At 41.2% G+C, this 12133-nt stretch overlaps 1 protein-coding gene across 1 annotated transcript in view; it reads left to right on the top strand.

Moving 5' to 3' along the window:
* arhgap29a (Rho GTPase activating protein 29a) overlaps positions 1–12133 on the top strand; it is a 33749-nt gene that overhangs the window by 19575 nt on the left and 2041 nt on the right. The window contains exons 6-21 of the mRNA XM_070927952.1: positions 459–605; positions 1701–1765; positions 1866–1976; positions 2128–2208; positions 2794–2976; positions 3828–3965; positions 4116–4306; positions 6564–6733; positions 7090–7218; positions 8594–8692; positions 8980–9143; positions 10209–10397; positions 10719–10856; positions 11154–11389; positions 11526–11835; positions 11997–12105. Coding sequence (XP_070784053.1) covers positions 459–605; positions 1701–1765; positions 1866–1976; positions 2128–2208; positions 2794–2976; positions 3828–3965; positions 4116–4306; positions 6564–6733; positions 7090–7218; positions 8594–8692; positions 8980–9143; positions 10209–10397; positions 10719–10856; positions 11154–11389; positions 11526–11835; positions 11997–12105 — 2460 coding nt within the window. The remainder of the gene's footprint in view (positions 1–458; positions 606–1700; positions 1766–1865; positions 1977–2127; positions 2209–2793; positions 2977–3827; positions 3966–4115; positions 4307–6563; positions 6734–7089; positions 7219–8593; positions 8693–8979; positions 9144–10208; positions 10398–10718; positions 10857–11153; positions 11390–11525; positions 11836–11996; positions 12106–12133) is intronic.

Genomic DNA, 12133 nt, shown 5'->3' with positions numbered 1-12133 from the left:
AGCTTATTATAAATATTATTATTAATTATTATTATTATTAATATTATTATAATTATATACCTAAATCAGTCTTAAGCTGACCTACTGTTGCTGCTTTATCATTCTAGGTTATGGCATTGTTTGTGCTGTGTCACTGACAGTGAAGTGTTTGTGGGGTTATGTGGGGTAAGAGCATAACTAGCTCTCAAGTCTTGATGACCAGTCACCTCAACCACTTATTAATACACCCTGTAGTCAGTGTCCTGTCAGCATTACTTATCTTCAGATGGTATTAGCTCACCCAAGGTCAGTGTGGGCTTTTCTCTCTGACTCACAGTCACAGATGTTGCTAGCTTAACACATATGTAGTATGAGTCCAGCAGTGGTGAGAGGCGTGTTGGATGGAGGTCGGTCGCTGGCGGTCATGTTCAGGCCCATCTTCTATAACCTCCCTTGTGCGATTCCGGTGGTTTTCACAGAGCCGTCTCCGCCAGTTCGGGCAGAAGAGGTGGACAGGACACTGCAGCGGCAGGACAGCGGGTTGGAGTCGGCGCTGTTGTACGCCAAGGCCTGGTCCAAGTACACCAAAGAGCTGCTGGCGTGGGTGGAGAAGCGTCTCAGTATGGGTGAGTTAGGGCACAGATAAATACGTATCAGTATTTCTGACACTGTAGGGAGGCAAGCAGCTAAGTACCACCTATCACACTGAAGTCCAAAAGTCAGCTGTCATGTGTTAGTGTCATGGAGCATGTACTTAACTGTAGTACGTCATTACATACTTAAGTGAAGGTATGGTAGGTCATGTCAGGGTATCCTTATGACATGTTTACATGTACATGTCATTCACATGTAGGGTCTTTTTTGAAAGAGTTTGAAAATAAGACAAATAAAAACCTTTTTACCAAGAAATGCACTGTGAAATTAGACTGGCAGTTGTCAGTTTTACTTACATGACATAACTTACTTTACATTCAGTTTTATATAATTGAATACCCACTTTTAGATTAATCTAGGACAAACTTATTGGAAATGTATTCAATGAATTTCCTGATTTTTCTTTAGCTTTACTGAATTTTGAAATATGATTATTTCCCAGCTTTTTTTTTGTTCAGTCCAGTCTTAAACATAGCGCATTGGCAGCAACATGTGGCTTTAAATGTCTTAAATTAGTTTAGATTCATACATACAGTTTAGAATACAGTTTTACAGACACTATACTCTGTGCTTAGCATTTTAGCCAGTGCCCCAAATGTGGGCTTTAATTAGGGGCCCAATTTCCTGAGAATTTTGTTTCTCGATCACCTGAGCTGGAGTCAAAACAATGAAGTCTTATCCAGGCTCAAGGTTGAGTGTGCAGTGTGAGAGCTTTTGTTTGGCACGCCGGTTAATGAATGGTTTCAGTCTAATACTTAGTCACTTGGCCAGTCAACACAGTGACACAAAGCACTCAGTCAGGCTGTACAGTACTGTTGTTATCGTTGTTTGTTTAACACATCCCCTTTGGTTAATGCTGTATTTACTGATTGATTTTATAGATTTGTCTCTCATGACTCAAAGACATTGTGTGATTTAATCAGAAAATGCTTAAAATGTTTAGTTAGGTAGTTAATGTACTTCAGCATAATGCAGATATTTGCACACACATAAATGACAAATTGCAGGCCAGTAGAGAGCACTGTATATGTTATATTCAAGTAAATGTTAATGTGGTCTGTTTGCAGATATTGAGTGTGCAAAGAGTTACGCCAAAATGGCTGAATCTGCCAAGACGCTTGCAAGTCAACAAGTGAGTAGATGTTGCAGCTGACTTGCACTGACATTACAACTTTGTTGCCAACTTTTAGCTGTTGGGGGTTGACATAAAGACTTTCTCCCCCTCATTGAAGGAATTCATGCCTTTCCGTGAGACCTACATGACTGCTTTCAAAAATGACATTGAATACAGCCAGCTGGTACTTCACACCGCAGCAGTACTCCAAAGCAACAAATTCATGCAGGTAATCCAACAAAGCAAAAGGTACCTTTCTGAAATGGGACTTGGGTTGTATAATGGAAACAAGAGGACTTACTCACTGTGTGTGTGTGTGTGTGTGTCTGTGTGTCTGTGTGTCTGTGTGTGGTGCGGGGGGGTTATGTGTTTCTTTTCAGCCTCTCCTGGCCAGAAAGAATGAGCTGGACAAACTACGAAAAGAAGTCAAGGAGCAGTGGCAGAGAGAGCAAAAGAAAATGGTGAGTTGATTTCCATAAAGGTCGCATTAATAGAAGGCCACACACACAACGCATACAGAATCTAAAGATGCTTCACTGACCTGGGGATCAGTCCAAAAATGCCCTTGAAATGCCTAAGCCCAATATACACATGCCTTGTTTTGTCATGTCGTCATGCATGCAGCATATATGTGTCATATATCATATTACATTGGTCTCTATTGCATTGTTGAAATGTATAATTATTACAGATTACTATTAATTTAAAAGAGGGTATAACCTTAAAAGCCATATTTATGTGTATGCTTTGGTTAGCATTGTTGGATTTGGGCTTGTAAAACCATATATGTGTTTGTAGGTAGAGATTTGCACAATCTTTATATTTTCCTGTATTTTAAAGGTTTTTGTGTATACCACTGGAATCTGGGTTAGTATGGTTGTGGTTTTCATTAAAGTGGACAGATCCTGTGGAAGAAAGACAAAGGAAAAATCAGCCACTGGTAGAATGTTGCAACATTTGCACTTGTCTTATTTGTGGTACATCTGTCTTTGTGGTTTTATGTTTGTTTGTCTGTATATGAACATGATATGTGTGTGCATCTCCAGCATGAGGCAGACAGTGCTCTGAGGAAGGCTCGGCTGCTGCAGGCCCAGCGGCAGGAGGAATATGAGAAGGCCAAGGTGTCCACCAGTCGCCTGGAGGAGGAGCAGATCGGAGGAGGAGGAGGGGCAGCGGCGGCCAAACAGCTAGAGAAGAGGCGCAGGCTGGAGGAGGAGGCCCTGCAGAAGGTACGCCACCTCCACCACCTGATTGTTTTGGCTGATAGGCTGATTGGCTTATAGTTGTTGTTCGTTAATATTTGTTTTAATGATTGATTACCTACTAACCTATTGTTTCACTTTAGTAGCTTTGTTTGGCATTTTAAAAGTCAATTTTACCCTGTCGCCGAATTTCTGTAAACACCATTTCCGAACTGAATATCAGCCTCTACTAGCCACTCGCACAGAACAGGAAAAATGTCTGCCGTACACTTGAGGCATGCAAATTCCTGTTCTGATGCACTTGATGACATTTATTGGACACTGAAAGTAAAGAGAGACAGAAAAAGTTGGAGAGGGCGGGACTCAAACCCAGGAAGGCAGGCTAACCATACCAAAAACTATTCCACCTTGTTATCAGCCCTAAGCTCCCCTTTTTTTCACAACAAACAAACAATGCAGGATTTGGAGGGAAGACAAATGACAACAATCTGTTTGGTCGGCAGTCAATCAGACCTAAGCCCAGCACTTTTCTTATTCTTTTAGCACTCGCTGAGCATCTTTGGTTCATTGACCATGTGACTTACAGCAGTTACAACTAAACTTGCTAAATCCAAAGTCAAATCCATTGTATTATTTTTACTAAGCAGAGAATTTAGAATGATGATGAAGTGTCTTTAGATAAGATTGACTTGATTGTCCACCAAAGTGGCTTCTCCCAAGGTACAGTAAAGTTACATACAATGCACATAACACAGCACACCATTAAAAATATACAGAGTATACAATAGTGCAAATGGGCAAGTAGCAGCAAATAAGTTATGTAAATAATACAAGAGAAAAATAGTGCAATTTAATTATACATTTTGCTCTGTTGGCAGGCTGAGGAGGCCAGGGAGCACTGCAAAGCATGTCAGATTGATGTTGGAGAGAAGAGAGTCGATCTGGCCAACACCAAGAGTGAGAAAATCACTCAGATCCGAGAAATGGTCTCCCAGTGCGACCTCACCCTCAAGGCTGTAAGTTCTGTAAATGTCTATCAGACATGTTTATGTAAAATTTAGACCAACTTGATAACAGAAATAATGTCAACTACATCTTGGACAGACTGATGAGGAGACACTCGGTGCGTGATGCGCAGTTTAATGTTGTTGTGGTCCTTGTTTCAGGTGACCGTCAATTGGTTCCAGCTCCAGCAGGCCCAGGTGGTATCTCTCCCCGTCAACCACCAGAGTCTGTGTGAAAATGCCAAACTGTACGAGCCGGGCCAGCGCTACATCGACTTTGTCAGGAGTCTACCCACTGACGGGCCTCGTCTGGAGTCCCACTCGTTAGACTCGCCTGTCACACCAAACACAGGGTGAGACATCGAGATACTGCTGCTAAGAAACACATGGGCTCAGTGGCTCGCTTTGACATGGAGGGGTTTGCAAGTGATTTAAGCAGATGGTCAACTAAAAGATTGCATTTTTCCATTACTGACAAAAAAGTTCAACTCTGCAGTAAAATGAATCTTTCACTTTCACATGGGTGTTCATAAAATCACAATTGTATGTTTCAAAAGAAAACCAGCAATTGATATTTAGAAACTTTTTCATCCTTATGAACAAAAGGCAAACAGCAACAACTTGCACAATAAATCCAGTAAGTCTAATCATGGTCTCTCATATTATAGAGAAGGCAGCTCACAGGAACATCACCTTTGAATTAAACAGAAATCTGATGCTTACTGCTGAGGGAGTGTGTCTAAATTTAACTTCATCAACCCCCTTAGTCATTTCCTTGATAAAATCTGAGAAAGTAAACATAAACACTGATAACAGAGTTATTTTTGTAAGACTGATAAAGTGGTGGTTCTCAGAGGGGTTCACAATCCCAGACAAAGTTAATTTAATTTCAGTATTGTTTAATTCATTTGAAAGGTGTTTCAGTCTCTCCACGTGTAGTGTGGACGTTTATACAATCATTTTTATATCAACAGTTTAAAGCTCGCATCATAGGATTCTGTGGGGACATGAATATTTGTTTATGGTAAACAAGTGGTTGTAAATACAGTGGAAAGGAGTTACTGTAATAGTTTGTGGTGCTGTAGACCTCACTGGTGAGAGGTGGAGTGATTGAGTGAGAGAGCTTGTTTTGGAAAGCGTAAAACAATTGGGTTGGCCAGGGCTTCCTGCGGAAATGACTGCGGTCACGGGAGAGAGGAGCTGGGGCAGTGGGCTTACCACCAATTTCACTAAACCGCTGTGAAAGTTTTCAGTAGCTTTCAAACTACACATTGTTTCTGACTGACATGAAAAACATGGGGGGGGGGGGGGGGTCATTTTACATTTGGGCAATTTTTAGTACCCAGTTCTTGTGAAGGCTTTGGTCAAACAAATTAGTTTCCTTTTGAGAGAGTTTTGTTGACACAGGTTTCTGGTCACACACACACACACACACACACAGATGGAAATAAGGGAGTGCTTTGTTCTTACATAGTTGTCTCCTTCTACCCCTAACCCCCCAACTTTGATCCCTCTGATCAAAAGAATTCAGCTTGGGAGAGAGGAAATGAAACTTAGACACACACACACACACACACACACACACACACACACACACACACACACATGCTCACATGCATCCACAGCATTGGTCTTCAAATGGTTAAATATAGACAGCTGACCTGCATACTGTATATTGTGAGATACAGTAGGATATTTTCACTAACAATGGTTGACATGGTTTCTACATCAGCCATTCGCAGCCCTATGTGTGTCAGTTAATCACTGTTAAACCCTTAACAAACTGCTGTCTTTGATGGTAAGGTGAGGCTGATCTCATGGTATTGTGATTATTCAGTGGTCTTTTCACTACTGATGACTACTAGAGTTAGGAAATATAGTTTTATACAGTGTGATACTGCAGTATAGGAATTACAGATCTAGGTCTAATTTAAAATTGTCCAAAGAGAGGAATGTTATTGCTAGACAAGAATCCTGGACTTAATTGTTGTTAGTCTTAAATGTGAATTTTTTTTTTAAATTGAAATTTCAATATCAATTTCACTGTTTAACAAACAAATCAGGAAGAAAATAGATTAAATAGAATGATAGTGCTTTGCACTTCTTGAGATTTCTCCTTTTTTTCCTGTTAAAGAGTTAATCCTTATCCAGATTTAGTGTCTAAGGATAGAGCGTGTTCTATTGATTGTAAAGCCCTCTTAGAAATATATAATGTAAATAAAGTTGACTTAACTTGACTTAGATAAATTCTTAGGATTAGCAAATTTGGTTAGATCAAACTGCCCAATATTGCCTTTTAATCAAAGGCTTTAGGGATCTATCTTGCAACACACTTTTTTTTGAGGATATGATTTTACTCAACAGTGTCAATGATGTCCATCTGGAAAACCTTTAGTAGTAGAACCTTTACCCTGCCATAAGTATATTTATTACTGTGGGATTTCTTTATAGTGTTCCATGATAATGTCTCACTGTTGTTCCAGAGGACTGCAGACAATAAAGACAAAATATTGGACTATATGAGTCCAAAGGTTATCGTATCTGTGTTTCAGCCTTTAAAAAATGGACGTTGTTTAAACCTTATTTTCATTCCATCATTTTCCTCCCTAGGATGCCTTTCAACAAGCGCTCGCTAAGTGGCAGCCACTCATCCCACAGTAACCTCTCACAGGCATCCATGATGTCTGACCTCCCTGGTGTCGATGACGTAGACAGTCCCATCACTGCCCAACACACCAAGATTGCAGAGAGGCGCTCCAACAGTAGCACTGACATCCAAGGTACACAGGTTGAAAAGCTAGTTTCTAGAGGTGTCATTTTGCCCTGTTGAACACTCTTACAGGGCAAATTTAATTATAGAACAGACGGAGATGGAACCTTCCACATTGCCATTAGCTTCAGTAGACCAAAATGTAGTAGAGCCACATACAAGACAAGTTGCTTTGGTAGTAACATGAAAAAATGATATGAAGGGAAAGGTGACAGTACTTGTGTTGTTATCTCCTTTTGTTTAACTTATGAGTGGAAGTTGGATCCCGCCAGATCTTTTTAGGCAGCATTGGGTTAAGAGCCGCATCAGTGACTAATGGGCTGTAATATCGTGATATTCACTGTTGTAATATGTTTTTTTATCCAGCACTTCGGATTCAGGTCCCGTTTCGTCCTTGGGCCTCGGCCAGCCAAGGTGGAGGGATGTGCAGCGACTCAGAAAGTGCTGGAGGGAGCAGTGAGTCCCGGTCCATGGACTCGCCCACTGCAAGCCCAGGTAGCTTCAACCATCTTTGCATACACTATGTTGTAATAGGTGTTTGTGTTACTGAATGGCTAATTAACAGGATAGTTACCTACCAACTCTACTCTTTTGAATGAATCTTTACATGCTGTTACATTTGAGCTATCAAGGAAAAAGGAAACACATTTACTTCCTGTCAAGCTTTTATGTTTACTGCCTAACTAAGGAAGCCAAATCACCTTGTTTACCTCAGGTGTTACATAATACCTAGCTCTAAACATCAGGTGTAATAAAGAAACCACACACTGCAGATGATAGACAGGAGGGGCATTCCTCAGCACTGACTGTCTTAAGCGCCCCCAGGGCAGGCAAACATTTCTTTCCTATGAAGTTGATGTTCACCCAAACGTTGTTGATGTGCTATCTCAAAGTCAAGTGGCTTAGCAACCACTGACAGTGGTGCCTCTTTATTGAACTTTATGAAACTCTGTTAGTCTACAACACACACAAACACTGTTAGTCTGCAACACACACAGACACACAAAATTGTAGATTTGGTGCAGGCTGGGTTTTTTCATTGTTGCCTCTGTTGCTGTACAACAGTACACATGTGTTGCAGTGTAATGTCCTTGTACAGTTCTGCTTCCGAAAAATCAGGATGTGGCAGGCCTCCTCCAAGTGTTTGCAGAGGAGCGTTTCATTCAAATTAGTGTCAGCTCATATAGATTAAGACCTTTTGATATGTGTTCCCCCTTTTACATCTGACACTTAAAACGACACCAGGTGTCCCCTTTAACTAATTATATATATATACTGATAATGGATCTGTTGCAACCTAAGGACATAATATATACAAACTATTGAATACTTGTCTGATTGAAATCTTTCTTGCATACTTTCTATGTAAGAATCAATATAAGAATTTTGTGGTATCGTGGAATTTGGGTGGTAGATTGTCACTGCACTATTAGCAATGCATCGAAATGTTGAAAATGAGAGTTGTGTTGTTTTCAGTTGTACTGAAGTACCTGCAACCCCCAACCACCAATCCACCACGCCCCCCACTTCTCCAAGTATGAATGGTGTAGGAGTTTATCATTGATGAGCCTCCACATTGGGCTCATTAGAAAATCAACAACATTATTCAAATGAGCCTACTGGAAATAATTGATCAGTCAATGGAAGTGTGAATCACCAACAATCCCCCACTGGGAATTTAATTATCAACAACATGACGTAGACCACGCCTTTTTGGGGCCTTTTTACCTTTAGTCCACGGCTCAGTACTGCTTATTTCCACCACTGTAATCCAGCCCAAAGGAGACAGAAAAAAAGAGAATTTACCTGAACTGACTTGACGTGACTGTGGAGATGTGGACTTACTGGTGTGTCCTGCCTTACTGTTCAGGAGACTTCAAGAGGAGATTACCCAGAACTCCCTCCACTGGCACCATGTCATCTGCTGATGACCTGGATGAGAGAGAGCCTCCCTCTCCCTCTGATAATGGTGAGTCAAACTGAACACATTTTTCACTGCATAACAAATGTCTGTTTGTTCTTATAGTATTATTTTATTTATGCTACATATATTACATTTTTTTCCAGTATTATTAACCCAGTAAGTTTAGTTCTTTTGGGATTGTCAATTGCATTTTGTGTACTTTTATCTATTAATATGTATAATCTGTTATCAGTAGGATTGTAATGTATATACAGTATATAGGGAGAAAAGTAAATGTCTTCTAATGATCCTCTTTGTCCTTAATGTCTTCTCTCTTTCCCTCCGCTCTGCAGGTTTAAGTGAGATGATAATCGAAACAGCCAGCTCTCCAGGTCCCTTTAGAAACACCCAGATGTCCAAGGCTGCTCAAACCCACAAGCTGAGGAAGCTTAGAGCGCCATCCAAGTGTCGCGAGTGCGACAGCCTGGTGGTGTTTCATGGAGCCGAGTGTGAAGAGGTAACCTTGGTTTCTGGAACAAAACACGATCCAACCATGATCCTCTATTTGGACCTTCATTAAATGTAGTGAGTCCACGGCATTCAGAGTATTACAAGTTCAAGAAGAACGTTGCCAAAGTTTCACAATGGCGTCTTTATCACTCACGGTCAGCAAAAATCAAACAAAAACAAACGAGAAAGACCACCTCGTCCCTCATCAAAATCTTTGAATAAAGGGAAAAGTTGAAACTAGCCACAGGCTCTCCTCAGAGACCAAATCCACCAACTGGTCTCAGTCGGGGAGCAGCCAGTGGAAACTGAAGACCTTTTGTTCAGTTCGTCTTCTGAGTCGCCGCCTCCATTACCCCCATTACCCCCATGCCCCCCCACTCGTTTATTATTATAGATCCAGTTTCTTTCCATATTTATTAGATACACAAGACAATAACAAAACGGTTATTGTTTTTTAAGCCTTTTAAGATATGTCTTGTCAACGTGTCTATCTGCTTTACATAACCTAAGAATGTAACTCTGCAGTGTATTGGAATCCTTCCATGGCAATGGTTCAGAGGGTTACCAGACATGAAGCTTTTCTTTTTGGCTTTTTGGTCTTAATTCAAGGAGTAGTTCACAACCAAACTACTTTTGAGTGCATATTTTTGTGCCCAAGCTGTAAAAAGCCTAAACCAGCGGGAATTGATGGTTTGATTGGCTATAGTAGGAGAGATGTAGAAACAGGGTGTCCATTGGTCCCTATCAACATGCAGCTTCAACTAAAGATTTTCAATGGGATGTATTGTCTCATGTTTTTTTTACATTGGTTGCATTTACCGTACAGATAGTCAGTCAGTAAGTGTGTGTTTGTAGTATTCTTGTGATTGGTTGGATGTAATCATTGACGTAATCTTTATCCTGGTGTTATCCTTTTGCTTTTGCTACTATCATGATCAAAATGTTGAAATTGGGAAAAACACTGTTCCATCTCTTGTATTTGAATCTGCTTTTCAGCAGTGTGTTTAAAAATGTTTAACTCCAGTATCCACTATTCCTTTCATAACTGAGATACGTGTCAACTTGTTTCCAGTGTTCGTTAGCCTGCCATAAGAAGTGTCTGGAAACATTGGCCATCCAGTGTGGCCATAAGAAGCTCCAGGGGAGGCTTCACCTCTTCGGCATCGACTTCACACAGGCAGCTAAGAACAGTCAGGACGGCATCCCCTTCATCATACGCAAGTGTACATCAGAAATCGAGAACAGAGCGCTTAACATTAAGGTATTTTCAGTCGAATGTGAGAGATAAAATGATTATTGTCAGATCAATTACTATAAAACATCAAGATGATTGGTACTATATTGTTTATGATGATGTTGCTCATTCTTTGGCTTCACTAAAGAGGATCCAATGCTATGACTCAAAATACAACTTTCAATTTAAAGTTTGCACGCATTTTCTTTAAATGCATGTCCTGTGTGATGTTTCTTTGGTGTACCTTGTTAATATTCTGCCGCTGTGTTACCCAGCTTTGCCATGGTGATCCTGAAAATTGCATCTAATTTTCCTGTGTTGAATGCATTTTGTTTTTGTGCTGTGAAGGGTATCTACCGCGTGAACGGTGCCAAATCTCGGGTGGAGAAGTTGTGCCAGGCGTTTGAGAATGGCAAGCACCTGGTGGAGCTCTCCGAGCTTTATCCCCACGACATTAGCAACGTACTCAAACTCTACCTGAGACAGGTGGGCTGCTTTTGAAACCTTAGGTATAGAGGTATATGAAAAGAGGGTCGTCCAAATACTGGCATGAGATGGTTTAAAGTGTGCTCTACAGAACAAAGCCACTGCAGTAGTATTTATTTGTCTTTGTTTATTTTTGGTACGCAACTCCCACCTCTCATCCCCTAATAGCTTCTCTCATTTCTAAATCTGTCCCACTTGTCTATTTACTTACATATTTCAGTTGTCTATGTTTATTATTAACTTCCTTGTTTCATTTGTTTTTCTTGTTCTTTTCCCCCCTCATACTTTCCACTTCAGCTTCCAGAGCCGCTCATCCTGTTCCGCTATTACAACGACTTTATCGGTTTGGCCAAGGAAAGCCAGAGTATCATTGTGGAGGAACTGGAGGCGTTGCGGCTCAGTCCCACCCCAGTGGCCCCGGCCCAGGTCAGCGTGGAGCTCAACCGGGTCCTCTTCAAGATCAAGGACCTGCTGAGGCAGCTGCCACAAGCTCATTACAAGACGCTGCAGTTCCTAATAGAGCATCTGCACCGGTATGGTGGCCTCAGTCGAACACATTTTCTGCTGAGTGCATTATTATATTATATAATCATTTTACAAGTAGGGACATGAATCTCATTCTTATAAATCTCAACATGTAATAAGCCATTCATTCCTTCCTCCCTCCAGGGTGACGGAGCAATCAGAGGAGAATAAGATGACAGCCAGCAACCTGGGTATCATTTTTGGCCCGACACTGATCAAACCAAGGCAGGCGGACGCCGAAGTTTCCCTTTCCTCTCTGGTGGATTACCCATATCAGGCACTCATTGTTGAGCTCCTGATCAGACACTACCAGATGGTCTTTGACACCCCCCTCAGTCCCCTGGGCAGCACCTCGCCTACAGAGATTGATGCCCAACCCCGCCATGACACCCGCCTCACCCACCAGGAGCAGCAGTTGAGCAGGCACTCCAAGTCGTTGGGAGACATTAAGGAGGTAATGAGTCATTAACTTTCATGCTAAAAATTAGATTGTGTTATTGTAATGGCACGACATGTAACAGGATTTTATATCAATATCATATACAGCACATTTGTCCATTTGGTAGATTGATGCTTTGTTTTCTGACCTTATTCTTGTCTGTCTTATCTTTACAGCAGAGCTCTAAGGTGTATAAAAGGCATTCCTCCATAATTCCTTCCTCCCACTTATTGGCTGAGGTTCAGGAGACCATGCCAAGTCTTGATGGAAGTGACTTTGAACCTGGTCAGTATTGTTACAAAGCTAGGTAACC

This window comes from Enoplosus armatus, chromosome 21 (genome assembly GCF_043641665.1).
Source record: "Enoplosus armatus isolate fEnoArm2 chromosome 21, fEnoArm2.hap1, whole genome shotgun sequence".
Classification (NCBI taxonomy): domain Eukaryota; kingdom Metazoa; phylum Chordata; class Actinopteri; order Centrarchiformes; family Enoplosidae; genus Enoplosus; species Enoplosus armatus.
The sequence above is the reverse complement of the archived record's forward strand: the minus strand, read 5'-3'. Positions and strand labels throughout refer to the sequence as shown.